The following is an 18,573-nucleotide window of genomic DNA, read 5'->3' as shown; positions in this document are numbered from 1 at the left end:
CTCCGCAGCCTGCCAAAGCAGGGCAGACTACAAATTCCACAACTGTAGAGGTGGCGAACCCACTGGAAAGAATCGCAACCTTAGAAAGGGAACTATCCAAGGCAAAGCCAAATGAAGGGCTGGTAGAGACCGCAGGGAATCCCGTTGGAATCGGGTTGAGCGGTAACGGTAACGGTAACGGTGCGGCGAATACACAGCTAAGTATGAGTGAAACGTCGTCAGCTATGAGTGAAGCGACGACGCAGATGTTGAGTGAAAATTTGCAACGGGAACAATTTGTGACGCCATCTTTGAATGAACCGTTGCTCGCACAATTGAGTGCAAAGTTGCTCGCACAGTTGAGTGCAAATTTGCAGCCACAATTGAGTGGAGTAGTGGGCAACAAGTCACACGGAATAATAACTGTACAACAGTGAGCCTATCTCCGCCTTGCTACGTTACGGCCACGGTGCAGCCAGAACTAGGGTATGTTGATGCACTACGGGAGCCACAACGCAACTTAGTGGTTACTGCGCCTGGGTCCTACAGGACAGCACCGGCAAGTATACCAAATGTATGGACGCCACACAAATTACCGGATCTTCCAGAGTTCGAAGGCCAGCCCGAGGAATGGCCAATATTCCAGTGCGCGTTTACGGAGACGACGGACCCATATAAGTGTACAGCCTTGGAGAACAATCAAAGGCTAGTGAAGGCTTTGAAGGGTGGGGCACGAGCGGCAGTAAAGGCGCTGCTCATCCACCCGAACAATGTGCAAGAAGTTATGGAGCAGCTTCGATTTCGATATGGACGCCCGGAGCAACTGATTCGAAGTCAACTGGAGAGCGTGCGAGATGTGCTGCCAATATCAGAACCGAACATAGCCAGAATTGTGCTGCGTTTTTGAAGTCAACGAAGAACGCCATTCAGCATTTATGAAATCCTACCGTAATGGAGGAGCTGATAGCTAAGTTGCCTATAAGCAAGAGGTTGGACTGGGCGAAGCATGCGGCTACGATAGAACCATATCTAACAGTGGTGCATTTTAGCGAATGGCTACACGAGCTCGCTAAATTGATATGCATTGTCACGGATGCTGCAAGTAAAGATCCGAAGCGAAGACTATTGCACGCAAGCACAAGTCGTCTGGATGGAAAGGATACTGACTCTCACAAATGTTGTCCAATATGTGAGGGGCAGCATGGTATCAAGGACTGCGAGGAATTTCATCATGCACTTCCGACAGCGAGAATCGAGCTGGCAAGGAAGCATAGGATCTGCTTCGCGTGCTTGGAGAGTGAGAAGGGCACCAAATGCAGTGTCATGCACGGTGCCAAAGAGGGCATCACTACCTGCTCCACGATAGAATCGGGAATTCCAGTCTACCCCAGTCGAACGGCGGCCGCTTGAAGGAGCATACGAGCACTCGAGATCAGGAGCTGCAAAGGGACACCAGCTATCGCCGACGTAATCCCTTTACGTCGACGACTGCAACGCTAAAAGCAGGACAAGCCGAGGATGGCCAGGAATCGCCACACCGAAACCTTAGCTGCGATGACCCGGATGGAGATCACCTGCTATTCCGGATTTTGCCCGTGACGTTGTACGGGAGGAATAAGCAAGTGGAGGGATCGTCCGTAACGCTTATTGACGACGACATCATCCAGAGCCTGAACCTAAAGGGAGAGAGTCGACAGCTCAACGTGCAGTGGTTTGGTGGCAAATCCGTCAGAGAGCACACAACGGTAGTTAGCCTGCAGTGGCACAGGCAAATCCATGCGACATGACCTACGAAATGTGTTCGCTGTATCGAATCTAAATCTTCCGATGCAAAGCTTGCGTCGGGAGGATGTATAGGCAAGAAAGGAAAATGCACTCCTACTCGTTAAACCATACTTCGATGCGACGCCAAGGATCTTGATCGGCTTAGATCACGCTCATTTGGGTATTCCACTGAGGACCAGAAGCTTTGGAGCAGGAGGACTATTTGCAGCCGCCACCAAACTTGGATGGGTGCTGTACGGACCGGTAAAAGGGAGTGCAAGTCCACCGGTATCGAGATCATGCCTTTTAGCCGTGTCACACGATAATCTTCTAGAGAAGATGGTCAGCGATTACTTCGAAACTGAGAATTTTGGAGTAAAGCCCGCACCGCCGGTCGCAGCTGGTGACGATGTGAGAGCATTAAGCATTTTGGAGGACACGACGAAACGTGTAGGCCGACGATACCAGACTGGTCCGCTATGGAAAGACGACGAGGTGAGACTGCCAGACAGCTACAACATGGCACTCAAGAGATTCGTCAACATTGAACGGATAATGAAGCGCGACGAGGTCTTCGCGCGGGAATACAAGGGAATTATGGATGATTACATCAAGAAGGGATATGCACGACGACTAGAGCCGCAGGGGATCACCCACACCAAAAAATCCGTCTAGTCTTCGATGCCGCAGCCAAAGTGAACGATATATCACTGAACTCGGCGCTGATGAAAGGCCCTCAGCGCTACAAATCCCTACCAGCAGTGCTCTTCCACTTCCGGGAAGGAGCATCTGGAGTATGTGCAGACATCAAGGAGATGTTTCACCAAGTGCTGATACAGCCACAGGACAGATGTGCCGAGCGATTCTTGTGGAGAAATGGGAGGTCACGACATTCGGAGCTTGCTCTCCTTGTGCAGCGGACTATGTGAAGCTCGTCAAAGCTTCGCAATATAGTAGTACGGATGCGCGAGCCAGCTTATACTAGCAACTAAAGGAGGATCAGCAGGAAAAAATGGGTAAAGCTCAGAGCAAGCGTTCAATCGACATCACCACAGATCACAAGAAGGTCGGAGAGGGCGATGAGGTCGCCGGCAAGGTGGAGAAAATCGATGTGGACCAGAAGACGGACGCGCCGGCTGTGAACGGAGACGCTGCCACGCCTAAAGAGGGTGGCGATGAAGCGGCGGCGGTAGAGAAAAATGAAACTGAGGTGCATTCTGAGAACGACAAAGATCTGACCACCGAAAAGAGTGCCGCAGTCGCTGAGGGTGGCGATGCGGTCGCTGAAACGCCCAAGAGTCGAACACCACTGCCACCGAAGAAGTTCCCGTGAAAGAGGCCAGACGATTCACCGATGTATTTGAACCAGTGAAGATACAGGGGGAGCTCTCATCTAAAGGAATCGAATGGATTTTCAACTGCCCATCAAACCCAGCTGAGGGAGGTGTCTGGGAAAGGATGGTCCAGTGCGTGAAGAAGGTTTTGGCGCATACGATGAAGGAACTTGCACCCAAGGAGCACGTGCTGGAGAACTTGCTGGTCAAAGCGGAGAACATAGTGAATTCCAGCACGCTCACGCACTTGCCGATCACAGTGGAGCAGGAGGCTCCACTCACACCGAACGACCTGTTGAAAGGAATGCCCGACGTGCCAAATCTTCCTGGAGATGATGAATTGGCATTTGAAAGATGCACAACAAGGAAACGGTGGCGTATCGCTCGGATGATGAGAGATCGGTTCTGGAAACGATGGGTGCACGAATACTTGCCCACACTAGTTCGCATAGAGAAATGGTGCCAGCGTGTTGAGCCCATGCGTCGAGGAGAGCTGGTATACATCTGCGATTCGGCCATACCACGCAGGAAGTGGAAAAGAGGCGTCGTTGAAGAGGTGTTCACCGGGAAAGATGGAGTGCCACGGCGGGCTTCGGTGAGGACTAGCAACCGAGCCAAATTAGTGCTGTGTCCCGCTTCGAAGTTAGCCGTTCTGGATGTGGTGAATGCTGTTGCTTCAAGAGGGAGGGGATGTCGCGGAACGGATAAGTTGGCTATCGATAAGTAGTTAAGTAATTTGTCACCGATTGAGGGCACTCGGGCACATTAAATACTAAATGTATGCATTTGTATCGCTATTGTAATTGGTCACATCGATTTAACTAAAAATTAAGCTACTTTGCGCTCTGTTCGATCTGTTCGTCTGACGATACCAAGAGTGAGGGAAGAGAAACTGCGGTACTTCATTTGTCTAAGCCAATGAGCGTTTAAGGCATTTCCTGGGTATTGTCGGGGGCTCGACACCATGTGATTTTCTCCACAGTGTATACAGATAGGCTGTTGATTATTGGGAAGTACGCATAATTTGGTTAAGTGATTTTCACCACAAAGAGCACAATTGGGATGCCGACGACAGTATTTAGCTGTGTGGCCGAATTCCTGACAAATTTCTTTCTATTCGCACTTTCTGTCGGCATAGTGTGTTAATATCGTATGTCATTAATTTTTGCACAGGTCTTTATATTAATGAAGAATATATTAAGTTTTACTTCTCTATTTCTCCTGGATCTTGGGTTATGTACTTGTAGAACATCAAAGCCATATATTTTAAAGTTGGCGATAATTATGTTGGTTAGGGTGCTATGGTGGAGGCCCTTAACGACTATTCTGTGAGGCTTCTCTTCCCTCATTTGGTACGTATGGAATTCAATTTTCGAATTATCCAAAAGATTAATAATGGCTCTATAAGTATCAGCTTCTTTGGGAAATATTCTCACGGTTTTCCGGTTTTGACTTTAACTGTTAAATTATCTAGGCTAGTGACCTCCGTAATGTGCTCAAAGAAATCATTAAGGTTGGTAAGGCTTAGTACTATTTGCGTTGGTTTTGATTGTTCATAAGAATTCTGCTTATCAGTATACTGTTGTGGGCTGTTGGATGTCTCATTTGGTAAACAGTCATCATTAGAAATATTCGGAGCGGCCGATGAACACAAGGTGGCAGCGGCATCATTACGAACTTGTTGAGTTTCTATAACATCACTGGTTTCGTCCAATTCCATGTCTAGCATGGCAAACCTATTGTTTGAGTTTGAATTACTATTTGTTGCTGAATATGGTTCTAGCTTCGCGTCTCTGACACCTTGTTTAGACCTATGGTTGGGTGTTAAATTCGTCTTCCTCTTCCTCTCTTTCGTCAGAAGTTTTTGCGCATCAGACAATCTAGTAGCAGATTTTTCGCTAGAACTCGGCCTACTGATTACTGCCGTTGTTGTAGATTTGTAGATTTGTAGAAACATTCAGTTTTTCGTGTTAAAAATGTTTAGCTTCACCATTTGAATCGACAATTTGCTCGGGTTTTCGCAACTTTTTTCTCGTTTTTTGTCGGACGAGTCGTGGGAACTAAAAGGTATTCGAAGTATTTTTTACTTACTTTTATTTTTTTAGCTCGGGACCCACGGCCTCACCCCTCGGCTCTATTCGCGAGAAAATAGACGCGATATAGAAAAGAGAACAGAAACGAGGAAATGAATATAATGTAAAGTAACTTTAATAAATATTAGAGTCAAGATTACAGATAATAGGATAAAGTCTATTATAGTCAGAACATAATACTCTGATAGGGTCACGCAACTCATAGTTAGATCTACAATGATTTAAGATAAGGGGTATATACTATAGTTTCTAGTGAGTCTACTTGAAACAGAGAAGTTAAGCCGACTAACCACTCTCAACCTCACCACGAATTAGCTTACAAGTAAAGACTGTTCCAAGCATCGTTCTACGGTTAGCTAGGGAAGGTAAATTAATTAAAAGTACGGTTTGCATCACAATTTAGGCGTTGCAAGTCAAAAAGTAAGAAGTTTTTTTTAGACCGATTCAATGCTCCAAACAGGTGATCCATACTCAAGAATCGGACAGACTTGCGAATAAGGTTTTAGTCTTGGAAGGATCATAAAACTCCTCTAATCACCTTTTTATAAAACCAAGCACACCCCTGGCCCTATTGACAATAGTCGAAATGTGTTGTTCTGTCCACCCACTTAGAGTGTAAGTGCGTATCGGGTTGACGTGCGTATTGGGTTGACACGATAAAAGGTCATAACTTTAAGTTTAATACGTTATCACTGCTCCATATTTGAAAGCTGTCTAGATCATATGGTAAGACGAAATGGCGCGAAATGTCCTTGTACTGGAATATTTTAACATCGTTTGCGTACATAAGTACACGCGAATGTTTTATTACTAAGTGGAAGTCGATAATAACCAAGCATAATAAATGCTTTACTAAAGTCAGTGTAGATGACTTCTGTTTGAAGATTATTTTTGAAACCCTGTATTACGAAAGAAGTTAGCTCCAAGAGGTTAGTGGTTGTAGATCTGCGTTTCATAAAACCGTGTTGATACGGTGATATGATTGATCTACAAAGGTGCTGCAAATGAGGAGTGAAAACATTTTCAAAAAGTTTTGGCATAGCCGACAATTTAGAGATTCCTCTGTAATTGCTTGCATCCAGTTTTCTACCTTTTTTATGAAGAGGAATCACAAAGGACTCCTTCCATATATGAGGGAACTGTGAAGATTTTAAAAATAAGGTAAACAGAGTAGAGGCTTGCACAAGGCTTCCGCACAGAACCTGAGCACACAGCCAGGGATACCATCGGGACCTGGCGAATAGATCGGCGTAACACGCTGAAGATCGTTAAGCAGTGAGCTTTCGTTTATAGTTAAATATTTAGAAAGGATGGACTGAGAACCGGTATTTTTAAATTTTGTCTAAAGTCTGGAGTTTAAAGGTTGAAGGATATTCAATTTTTTCTTCTGGGGATCACGTTTTGCCAGGTATATTAAAATCACCTAGAACTACCAATTGGTCCCTGTCAGACAGCTTATTTGAGATGGATTGGATAGCGGACAGATTATTCAGATATTCTGAGAATTCAGAAGACGGTGGAATATACGAGCAAGTAATATAAACTGATCTATCGGAAAATTACAGCTTTACGCATAAGAATTCCGAGTTACGGGACTCGTCAAAAAGTAACTCCTCCGATGCGAGGGAAGATCTAACCGCAATTAAGACTCCACATCTCCGTATGGAGGGACGGTCATATCTATATATTTTGTGTACATGACTGGGAAGACTTCGGAGTTAAGTATCTCCGGCTTTAACCAAGTCTCTGTGAACACTATTATATGGGATGCAAAGGAAAGGCTATCACAATACAATTTGGTTAGCATTGTGATAGAAAATAGTAAGATTCGTTGCTATTTTTTTGAAGAAGAGTGCAGTGGTCTGGCCACGCGAGGGAAGTTTAATTCCCACGGGCCCTTTTTTCCTAATTTTCAACTTAGCTTCGAACTCTTTTACCACCATACTATCCGACCAAAAATAACAGGAACATATGGTCGAAAACAGCTCATTAGGGACAGTTATCTTGAAAGATGATATGTCCCTAGCGTAAGAGAAGTTAAGCGGATTGATCCGAATCTTGTTTATCTGCGGATCCTAGCCACATTTGCGGTTTCGCTGAGATTGTGGAGTCCTGTTGATCATTTGCCAGTGGTTGCGGGTCGTTCGCCTTAGGCAGCCTGTCACCAGCGGCAACCACAAGGCAAGCATCGCAACAGTAATTTAGATTTTGACACTTTAATAGGTCACCACTTGTTCTCCTATTAAAACCTGCCCACTTAGTGTGCTCCATTCTATCACATAACCAACGAGTCATTTTTGGCTGCTCAGGTTTTATAACCTGGCAGCAATTTATTATTAACATTTATTATTTCCATGTTTCTCTAAAATCAGACTACTGTGCCAAAAAAAAAAACGAAAGATTAATACTTTCAAGCGAGCAGTTAAAAGAACCGCAAGAGAGCAGTCTGCACGCTCAGAAATTTTAGATTTTGTGTGGGAGAGCGAAAGAGTGAAAGCGAGAGAATAGGTGCACAGTGCAGTTTATGTTAATACAAAAAACAACAACAAACAGCAGTGTGAACACCGCACGAAAAGGAGAGGAAACATAACACAATGAAAAAAAAATGAAAAATGGGATCTTTAATAATTATTATTACAATACATGATAATAAAAGAAAATTATTAAAAATATCGTCCTTTTTTTCACGTCCGCCCAAAGGTTTTCGATTGGATTCAAGTCGGGTGACTGAGCAGGCCATTTCATTACTCGGATCGATTTCTGCTCAAACCACTTTCGAGCTTTCTTGCTCGTGTGTTTTGGGTCGTTATCCTGTTGAAATGTCCAAACCAACGGCATTTCATCCTCGGCATATTGCAGCATCACATTTTACAGGATATCTGTGTGTAAATGTGCTGATCTATGATGCCTTGAATCCAATGAATCGGATCTACTCCATAGTATGAAAATCACTCCCATACCATGATGTTTGACACCTCGTGCTTTACCGTCTTAAAGATGAAGCGAGAATTATATTCAGTTCGTGGTGGACGACGAACATAAGACCGAGAGCCTTTCCCACCAAACAACACAATGTTGCTCTCATCTGACCACAATATGTTGCGCCACTTCTCCACAGGCCAGTCCTTGCGTATCTTGGCATATTCGATTCGCTTTGCCACATGCTTCACAGTCAAAAGCGGGACTTTTCTGGGACTGAACGTATTAAGGTTGTTTTGTAACTGTTTCCACGCTTGCATCTATCTGAAGCTCCTTCTCAGTTCCGTCGCCGGCTTAAAAGGCTCCTTCTTGCTTTGCCGAACCAAGCGCTTGATCTCCACGTTGGACATTGAGGGCTTTCTTCCACTGTTTTCGTTCTTTTCGACAAACAGCAGTGCGTTGCGGATCATTTTGTTTGAAAACCCAACAATGCGACCAATTTCAGCGTATTTTTTACTTTCAGAGATCATATATTTAATCAAATTCCTTTTTTCGACGGTACAATGTGTACCGCGACCCACGACTAGGGAATTTTGGGTCTTCATTTGGAACAAGTTCAATTAAAACCTTGAATGAAACTCCTTTTTTCAAAATTTGACGAAAAAAAAACACATTTTTGTTACCGCCTGATTTAGCGCGAGTTACGGGTGCCTCCGTTGGATCGGGGGTCCTCCTTTCTCTACTCTTAGTTAGTTGCTGCCCAGGCTGATGTGATGGGAGTCAATAATGACTTTATTGTGTACTTATGATATATATATATTTGCCACTTTAAATAAATCAACTGCTCAGTTTGGTGTCAAGATCAAGAATGATGAAAGCTTTATTCTTAATGTATACGCACGGGCAAGCAGCAGTGCTTTTGATCCCGTTAGTTCTAGGTAGCGAGTCTAGACGAGGACGTCGCGATTACGCAGTGTGTATGTGTGTGTGTAGGTTCATGTTAATTTCAACGTCGAGAGCGTCGCCACCACGCAGTATGTGTGAATATGTGTGTGTGTGTGTGTTCATGCCGATTTCATCATCGGCTGCAACAGAGTTTCAGGTAGCGGGGGACGAGGCTATGCTGGCATGGTAGCTCGTGATCAATATATACATATATATACAGCGTTGGCACTTTGCTGATGTCGCCTACCGGGCGGGCTTCATAGGCGGAGGTGGTTGTTGAGGGGGGTTAATGCTGGGCATGGTAACTCCTCCCCCCCTAGTGTGGAGAGATGGCCATAACGAAGGGATAGCCGACTCGACAACGTGCGGTGTGTGGGTGGGTTGCTGGGTAAAAATCGTTTTCTGCCTTTTACAGGTTCGGAGACAGATCACAAGTATTAGTACTATGCTCAATGCAAGGTACGTAGCGGTAAAGTATTGTTGAGTTATGTAGTCCATTTTCCCGGTTGTTGCCAATGCCTCCAGGTGCAGTTTTTCGAGTGATAGGACTTTCAATGTTTTGTTATTTTCTATTCGTTCCATTGGTGGTATCTCGATGGTAAGTTTGTCGTGGGAGACAATGAAGTATGAACAATGTATAGGTAAGGGAATTGTTTGAATGAAATGATACATTTGCTAGTTGAAAAATGGATTTTTAACCTTAAATAATAGTTTGGTGTTGCAAGTAAGAGTTTAACAGGATGGTAACAAAAGTTGTTAATGTGTTCATCCAATTCTATGGTTACATTTTGCTTATTAAATAAAATTCGTATGTCTTCTAATTGTTGTGTATTAAACATAAATTTGAAAATAAGGCCTAACTTACTAGCAAGTAAGCTTTCGGCCACGTTATTGCTCTTTAAAAATTTGGTTCTGGTAATTTTCGAAAAATTTCTATATCGAAACTTGTTTGTTATTTACGTGTTCTATTTTATATATGATCCTGATAATAATGTCCCTGTCTGTTTATCAAATTTGTCTTTTAATTGTTACATTTTCATGTTTAGTTGAATTCATTAAGTGTTAGTGTTTGATTGGGACTGGGTGTTCACAGTTCTTTTAATGTGTTTCCTAATTTTTTGTTTATGTAATTTCTGACCTCTGGTAGTTATTAGTGTTATCCCTCTGTCTCTTTCTACCTTGTGTAGAGAAAATCTAGGTGTTATCTTGTTTCTTCTGTTTTCCTTCCTATATATAGTATTATTTTCCTCAACTAGAATTGGCGGTTCCCTGTCCTTATTTAACTTAGCCAATCTCTTATCGGTGGTGTTTTGTAGGTGTTGTTGTATTTGGGGGTATAGTGTTTGTCTGAATTGATTTAGTTTTGAGAGGTAGTCATGATGATTGTCATAAGTTATGGTTTTTCCAAATATGTGTGTCCTGCCGTGAAAGAGTTCGAAAGGGGTGTGATTTGTGCTAGAATGTATCGCGTTATTGTAGGTTGTTAATACTTCGCTAAGTATTTCGGTATGTTCGCACTGTAGGTGTAATTCTTTTCGACGGTTCATAACTATTCTGTACAATTCTGTTAACGTAGAGTGAAGTCTTTCGACGGGTGAATTACCAGTCGATTGTTGGAATGAAGTAGTATGTTGGAGTATATCGTATTGAGCAAGGAAATCGTTAAACAGGTTTCCGGAAAATTCTGTTCCCTGATCGAAAACAAGTTTTTTGGGTATGCCAAAGTTGCTCATGAACTGAGACAAGGCGGCAATGATTTTTATGGAGTTTCTGTTATCAAGCGGGTATGCTTGTGCGAACTTTGAAAATTTGTCAATGACAGTTAGATTATAAGTACCATTGACGAAGTAAATATCTATGTGGATCACCTCTAAAGGTCCTGGTGGGGCAGGTGGTGATTGCATAGCTGGTTTATGGGGTTGCCTGTCGTATTTAAGTGTAAGGCAAATGTCACAGTCTTTTATTACTTGCGTAATAATATCTTTCATGCGGGGGAAATAAATATCTCTTTTTAGGTGTTGAAAGGTTTCGTCGATACCTCTGTGGTTGTTCTTTAAGTGGTATGTAAGTATTCTTGTTTTTTGGTCTTCCGTTTCGGTTATTTCGGGTAAGAACAGTTTGCAACGGGAGATTTTATATGAGTCGTTCACCGAGAAGTAGTTGTTATACGCTTCCTCTATGAGCAAAAAGATTTGATCTGGGGCAAATATTGCAGTCATTTTGTTTGGTTTAAGAATTGATTGCAAGATGTTAGAAATAGTGTCAAAGGTATATGTAGGTTCTGAAATGACTTGTCTTGTTTTGTACGTAAATGGTGTTGTGATTTGTACTGAAGACTTTTCCCCAATGTGGAACACAATTTGTGTATTGAAATGATTTAATGGTTGTTGGACAACTGGGATTTTTTGTGGGTCTTCGTTTATGTTTAAATTTGGTTCTATTCGACTAAGCGCATCAGCGACCACGTTTTGTTTGCCTTTTTTATACACTACTTCGTAATCGTATGCGGCTAGGGTAGTTTTCCACCGAAGTAGTTTAGGGTTTTGACCATTAAAGCTTTCTAACCAGACTAATGGTTTGTGATCTGTGACTATTTTAAATTTCTGGCCAAAAAGGTATGGCCTAAAATGACTTACTGACCAAATAATAGCTAGCATTTCTTTTTCTATGGTGGAATATCGAACCTCTGTGTCTGATAGCGTTCTACTAGCGAAGGATATGGGTCTGTCGTTGGTATCGGGGCCTTGTGATAGCACTGACCCTATGGCGTAGTTGCTTGCGTCGGTCGTCAACGTGAATGGTTTTGTAAAGTCGGGGAATATAAGTATTGGGTCGTTGCATAATAAATTCTTTGAAATTTCGACTGCTTTCCTAAATTCGTCGTCTATTACTATTGATTTTTTTCCTTTTAATTGTCTTGTTATAGGTTTTGTTATTTTTGCGAAATCTTTGATAAACTTCCTATAGTACCCAAGTAATCCCAAAAATGACTTGATTTCCCTGATGGTTTTGGGGCAGGGAAAGTCTTTAATAGCTTGTATTTTGTTTGGGTTGGGCTTGACTCCCTCCTGAGTAACAATGTGTCCCAAAAAGTCAATTTCTTTCCTTAAGAAGTTACACTTAGCAGGTTGGATTTTTAGATTCGCATTCAGTAGCTTAGAGAAAACAAGTTTAATGTCGCTAATGTGTTTCTGCAGTGAGGGTGAGAATATAATAATGTCGTCTAGGTAAACCAGACAAACATTACCTATAAGGTCTCCTAGAACGTTGTCCATCACACGTTGAAAAGTGGCTGGTGCGTTCTTCAGACCGAAGGGCATTCTTGTGAATTCGTAATGCCCATTTTCGACTGTGAAAGCTGTTTTGTTCGCGTCTTGTGGATTCATCTCAATTTGATGGAATCCACTTGCCAAGTCTATTGTTGTGAAGTATTTTGTTCTACCTATTCGGTCCAGTATGTCTGCTATGTTAGGTATCGGATAACGGTCGGAGATGGTTTTTTCGTTTAATTTTCGAAAATCTATTACCAACCGCCATTTTTCTTTGCCTGTAGTGTCGGCTTTTTTGGGTACGATCCATACGGGTGCACTCCAAGGAGAGTGACTGTTTTTAATAATATTTTGTCGAAGCATTTCTGATATTTGTTTACGAACTTCTTCTTTGTGTACATATGGGTAACGGTATGATTTAGTGAATATCGGAACATTGTCTACTGTTGGTATGGAGTGTTTAACGACATTAGAAAAGGTCAAATGGCTCTCTTCATAATGGAAAAGTTTCCTAAAGGTTTTGCATAGATTGATTAGATTAAATTTTTCTTCTTGGTTTAAATGTTCTGTCTTAATATTAAGTTCTTGTTGGGTGTCCGTCTGAGTAGTATCCGCCATTGTAGACATGCAGTGTAAAAGTCCATAGTGTTGTAAAGAGAGTTCTTCTGCTATTAATGGTTCTTCTAAATAAAGTGTTTGGTTGTAGTCTGAACTGTTACAGACTTCGAAATAGGCTATACCTGCGGTTGCAGTATACAGTCCACCTGTTATTGATAGTTGGTTGTCAAAATCTGTGGTCCCGTATATAAAGTCTCCTTGCATGAAGTTTACTGGTAGTGGAAGCCTTACCTTGCTATTTGATGGTACAGTATGCAAAATGTCTACAGGGTTTGGTCGTGTCAAAATTGGAACTGCGGTTTCAGGTGTTTCCAAAATGGAATCCGCGATGTTTATTTTTGCATTCAGAGTGGATAGAAGATCCATGCCTAAGAGGCCATTGAAGTGTGGATGAAAATTGAACAAAAGAAACTTCTGATTTGACAATTCTTTGAATTGTATAAATTTAATAGTGTCTGTGAATTCCGTAATTTGGAATGTATTAAGTACTGTATGAATGGCTATGCTTGAATTAAGTTTTTTTATATTGTCTTCTGTAATGAGGGCCGGGTTTATAAATGAATAAGTGGACCCAGTGTCTATTAGGAATTTAAGTGGTTGTGAAGGGACAAATGTTGGGGATAGCATTACATAAGGTAATGATGACCCGTGGGCTTTTTAGTTATGAATCCGACTGGTCTTCCGAGGCTCTTTGCGGAAAATTTGTGTCGTCATTTATGTTGCACAAATTTACATTTGTGTTAGTATTGTTTCTGTATTGTTGGTGTGTTGAAGTTGGTTTTTCGTAGTTGTGGGATGTGTTTTGATTTCTCATCGATTGTCCCCCTTGCTGATGATTGGTTTGTTGGTGCGAAATGTTGCGACCATTATTATTTGATAGTTTCGGTTCTTGTTGGTTATTTTTTGGGTATGGGCGTCCTCTGTCCGTTGGATTGTCACGGCGACGGCCCTCTACTTGTCTGTTTGAGTTTTGGAAGAAAAAACTTTGTTCCATTTGTCCGTATTCGTAAGCTTTTTCGATAGTTTCCGGGTTCCTAATTCTTATGATTGTTCTTAATGGATCCTTTAATCCGATGATAAATGCGTTGAGACATATATCATCGTAGAGGGTACGTTTAGTTGCGAGTGCATTACCCGTGGTATCCATGTCTTTAGCTATTGTTATAAGTTCGTTTCTCATTTTAATTATACTGTAAAAAAGTTTTCCCATTGTAAGGTCATTTGGGAGGGTCTGTATTTCCCTAAGTATCATCGCTTCGGTTCTCTTGCTGGTGTAGAGTCGTTTGAGATTAGTCTTGATGTCGTCCCAGTTCAATCGAGTGTCGCAAAGGGTCAAGGCATCGTCTGCTTTTCCTACGATTTTGTTGCGGACGGCCCTTAGAAGTAGTTGTCCATAAGGGGTGTTGTCTACTGATCTAATGAGGAACAGCAGTTCCTCAGCGCTAGTTATGAACTTGTCGAGATTGCTAGGATGACCTTCAAAAGTGGGGAGTTGTTCGATAAAAGCCAAAATGTCGGTTGGGTTAAGGTTGGTGTTAATAACTGTGGAAGTAGCAGAAGTAGTCGGACTTAAAGGGGCTGGTGCGTTTCCCGAGTCCATGTTGTTGCTGTTGGTGGATTGTTCTACTTGTTCCCTAATTTGAGGAAGGCTGCCTCCACTTCTAAGTCCAAGTCTTCTTTTACTTTGGGTATTAAACGGAATTCTCTTTGGCATGTAGGTGATTTTGATTTGTGTAGTCTGTGTGTTGTACTTAAAAATATGGTATATGTGTTATTGTGCTTATATACTTTTGTATACGTGTACCTATATGTTGTGTATATGTTTAGTGTAATAATGTTTTAGCTTAAATAATAAGGTGTAATTAGGTAATTGTAATCTTATATATAGATAATCTTAAAATGTAGTGTGTATTTATAATATGAATCCGTTTGTTTCTTTCTAAGTAAGTGTTGGCTCCAATGTTTGACTGTAATATATTATGTACATTAGTAAGTATAAAAAATTTATATTCAGTTTGTATAAGTAAATGAACACATGGCAGTAACACAATCCGAAGTAGTAAGTTGAGTGTATTTGTAATTTGACAAATGTTTCTCAATTGGGAACATTCGCGAACAAGTATATGGCTTTTAAGGAAAGGTTCAACCTGACACACATAGTGATTTTATTACTGATTTATTGTTTAATTTCTTTCAATGTTGTGGTCCCGGTGCCTTTTCAGCGATTGATGTACACATATTCGGCCACAACATTGAACTAGATTTATTTGTTTTGCTTATTTATGTATGGTCCCGGTGTCTCATCAGCGATTGATGTACACATATTTGGCCATAGCACTGAATGATGTTAACTTTTTATGTATGTCATAAGTGATCCCGGTGCCCTTTCAGCGATTGATGTGCACATATTCGGTCACTTTGAATGTAAAGACATTTTTTTTTATGTGTGATCCCGGTGCCCTTTCAGCGATTGATGTGCACATATTCGGTCACAATAGTTTGTAATTATACTGTATGTCACTGTTGAACTTGTTTGTGTGAAGTTTTTTCCTTTTCTTCTCTTTTTTTGAGAACCATATATTTACACTTGGCTCCTCAAACTTGTGTTTTTTTTTTTTTTCTGCCACTTGTTCACTTACTTACCCGTTTACAGAAGTGGAACGAAGAACGTGAAAGGCGTTGTTAATCCTTTTAGTTCTAGTCCGGCTGCGCCAGTTACGGGTGCCTCCGTTGGATCGGGGGTCCTCCTTTCTCTACTCTTAGTTAGTTGCTGCCCAGGCTGATGTGATGGGAGTCAATAATGACTTTATTGTGTACTTATGATATATATATATTTGCCACTTTAAATAAATCAACTGCTCAGTTTGGTGTCAAGATCAAGAATGATGAAAGCTTTATTCTTAATGTATACGCACGGGCAAGCAGCAGTGCTTTTGATCCCGTTAGTTCTAGGTAGCGAGTCTAGACGAGGACGTCGCGATTACGCAGTGTGTATGTGTGTGTGTAGGTTCATGTTAATTTCAACGTCGAGAGCGTCGCCACCACGCAGTATGTGTGAATATGTGTGTGTGTGTGTGTTCATGCCGATTTCATCATCGGCTGCAACAGAGTTTCAGGTAGCGGGGGACGAGGCTATGCTGGCATGGTAGCTCGTGATCAATATATACATATATATACAGCGTTGGCACTTTGCTGATGTCGCCTACCGGGCGGGCTTCATAGGCGGAGGTGGTTGTTGAGGGGGGTTAATGCTGGGCATGGTAACTCGCGCTTTTGCCCAAAAACAAAAAGATCCGTTACATTAAGAGAGTAAAAATTTCTTGCTCAGAGAGACAACATATGGTACTTATTATTCATGCAATCTGACTTTTAAAAAAATAAACATTCAATACCTTTTTCAGGAATTAGAAAAGCTTGAGAATCTAGAGACAAAGACGCAGCGAAAATTTGTTGACCCATTTTGACACACCCGCTCTAACAAAACGCACAAAACTGCCACGCACTTTCGAACCAATTTTCGAAATTTTTTTCATAATTTTATTAGTTTTGTAAATTTCTATCGATATGCCATAAAACTTGTTGCCACTCTACTCATGAAGCCGCCATATTTTCTAATTTTATTCCCCAATATCTATCGATATCCCAGAAAAATTATGAAATTTCGAGTTCGAATTCACACTAGATGAGTAACGGGTATCTGATAGGCGGGGAACTCGACTATAGCATTGTGGGATGTTTCTGCATTGTGAATTAAGGTGTTAGTTTGCGTGCGGTCTAGAGATCATGTATTATGATGAAGTGGGAATAGATTTGAGGAGTCTAGCATTCATGACAGATAATGTGTTAATATGTTGTTGTTTATTTTGTTTATGTGTCTCATTCTGGATTTTGCTATTTCTTCTACCACTGATGGTAAGTTAAGGTGACAAGACTTAAATGTGAACAACATTTCAAAACATTTTTAAAAAATGGGGGTTGCTATTTTTGGGAACTTTGTGGGCGTTAGAGAGGGCAAATCAATAGAAATGTACAAAACTAATGAAAATATGAGAAACAAACTTTAGCTGCGAAGACAAGTCTCTGGAAGCTGCATGCCGTATCCCAACATTCCAGCTTTTATAGTTCCTGAGAGCGAGATGTGCGTTCGGACAGTGTATGTAATTTGTAAAAGCAGTTTCACAATAGAATACTAGAAAAACCGTACCATAAAACTGTGCTTAAAATTTATTAAAATAAACGATTTTTTATAATATTTCCGATTTTAAAACAAAACTTATACATATATTATTTCATTGATCACCGTCACATAGCCAAGTAAACAGGTTATTTATATAGCTGTCACTTTAATTTGTATTTATTATTTTTTCACTTGGATAATAACCCGGCGACGGCTAAATCATAGAACTGTAAGTAGGAGTAAGTAATCTCCAAATGGTTCTTTCGATTCCAGTACCAAATGTTCGAAAAGTACTTGGACGAAATCATAGCATCGCTGCTTAGCTGGAAGATCGATAGAAAAATGATGGTCCCTGAATCAGATATAGTAAAATTATTAAAGCAGGCTCGCCAGGTTCTTATGTCAGAACCAATGCTGTTACCTGTGGAGGCTCCTGTCAACGTGCTTGGAGACATACATGGCCAGTATAATGACCTCCTACGTTATTTCGAGACATCTGGGCATCCCCCAACAAAGCGTTATTTGATGCTGGGCGACTATGTGGACAGAGGAAAATACTCGGTGGAGACCCTAACGCTCTTGCTGGCATATAAAGTGCGTTATCCGTCGAGCATACACTTACTACGAGGAAATCATGAATCAGCGGCTATTAATCGCTATTATGGATTTTACGATGAATGCAAACGGCGTTTTACTATACGCCTATGGCGGATGTTTGTAGATTGCTACGACTGCCTTCCGGTGGCTGCAATCATTAACTCAAAGATTTTCTGTTGCCACGGAGGACTAAGTCCATCTCTACACAATTTGAATGATATTCAACATTTACAAAGACCAGCGGAAGTAGACAGGAACGGACTTCTATGCGACTTGCTTTGGTCGGATCCAGATCCAACTGCCATCGGTTGGGAAAAGAATTCTCGGGGAGTAAGCTTCACCTTTGGGGTTGATATCGTAGAGGCATTTTTATCACGTTTTAGCTTTGATCTGATATGTCGTGCTCATCAAGTTGTTGAAGATGGTTACGAGTTTTTTGCCAAACGTCAACTAATAACTGTTTTCTCGGCCGTTAATTATTGCGGGGAGTTTGATAATGCCGGGGCTATGATGTGTGTGGACGCCGAGCTAAATATAACGCTGGTAGTGATGAAACCTAAGAAACGGATAACTATTTCAACAAAGCATGTTGTTGAAAAATTGCCTGAATATTTGTAATTTAGTAATGCATTAAGGTATACACAGGTGTGGAACACAAAATATATTTTTGAATCTTAGTCGCAGTTAATTTGTCTTAATATTTTCATATTCCAGCAAAGATATTTTACATATATTCATTTAGTAGAAGGAACTCGTAGAGTAAAAGTAAGCGGACATGGCCAAGTCGACTCGACTATTGATCCTGATCAAGAAACGCTTCCTTCAGCGTGTTACATAGTTTTCAACGAATCTAGTATAGATTCTATTACTCTACGAGT

The 18,573-nt window shown here is 41.4% G+C and overlaps 1 protein-coding gene across 1 annotated transcript; it reads left to right on the top strand.

Moving 5' to 3' along the window:
* Positions 1-17,277: 17,277 nt before the first annotated feature.
* On the top strand, positions 17,278-18,334 carry LOC116803465 (serine/threonine-protein phosphatase PP1). Its single transcript, XM_032727170.1, has one exon. It carries the CDS (start codon positions 17,378-17,380, stop codon positions 18,311-18,313), a length of 936 nt encoding a protein of 311 aa, XP_032583061.1. The 5' UTR covers positions 17,278-17,377; the 3' UTR covers positions 18,314-18,334.
* Positions 18,335-18,573: the final 239 nt, after the last annotated feature.

The sequence above is a fragment of the Drosophila sechellia genome, unplaced genomic scaffold (genome assembly GCF_004382195.2).
Source record: "Drosophila sechellia strain sech25 unplaced genomic scaffold, ASM438219v1 Y_38, whole genome shotgun sequence".
NCBI classification, from domain to species: Eukaryota; Metazoa; Arthropoda; class Insecta; order Diptera; family Drosophilidae; genus Drosophila; species Drosophila sechellia.
This window is presented reverse-complemented; position numbering and strand designations above follow the sequence as displayed.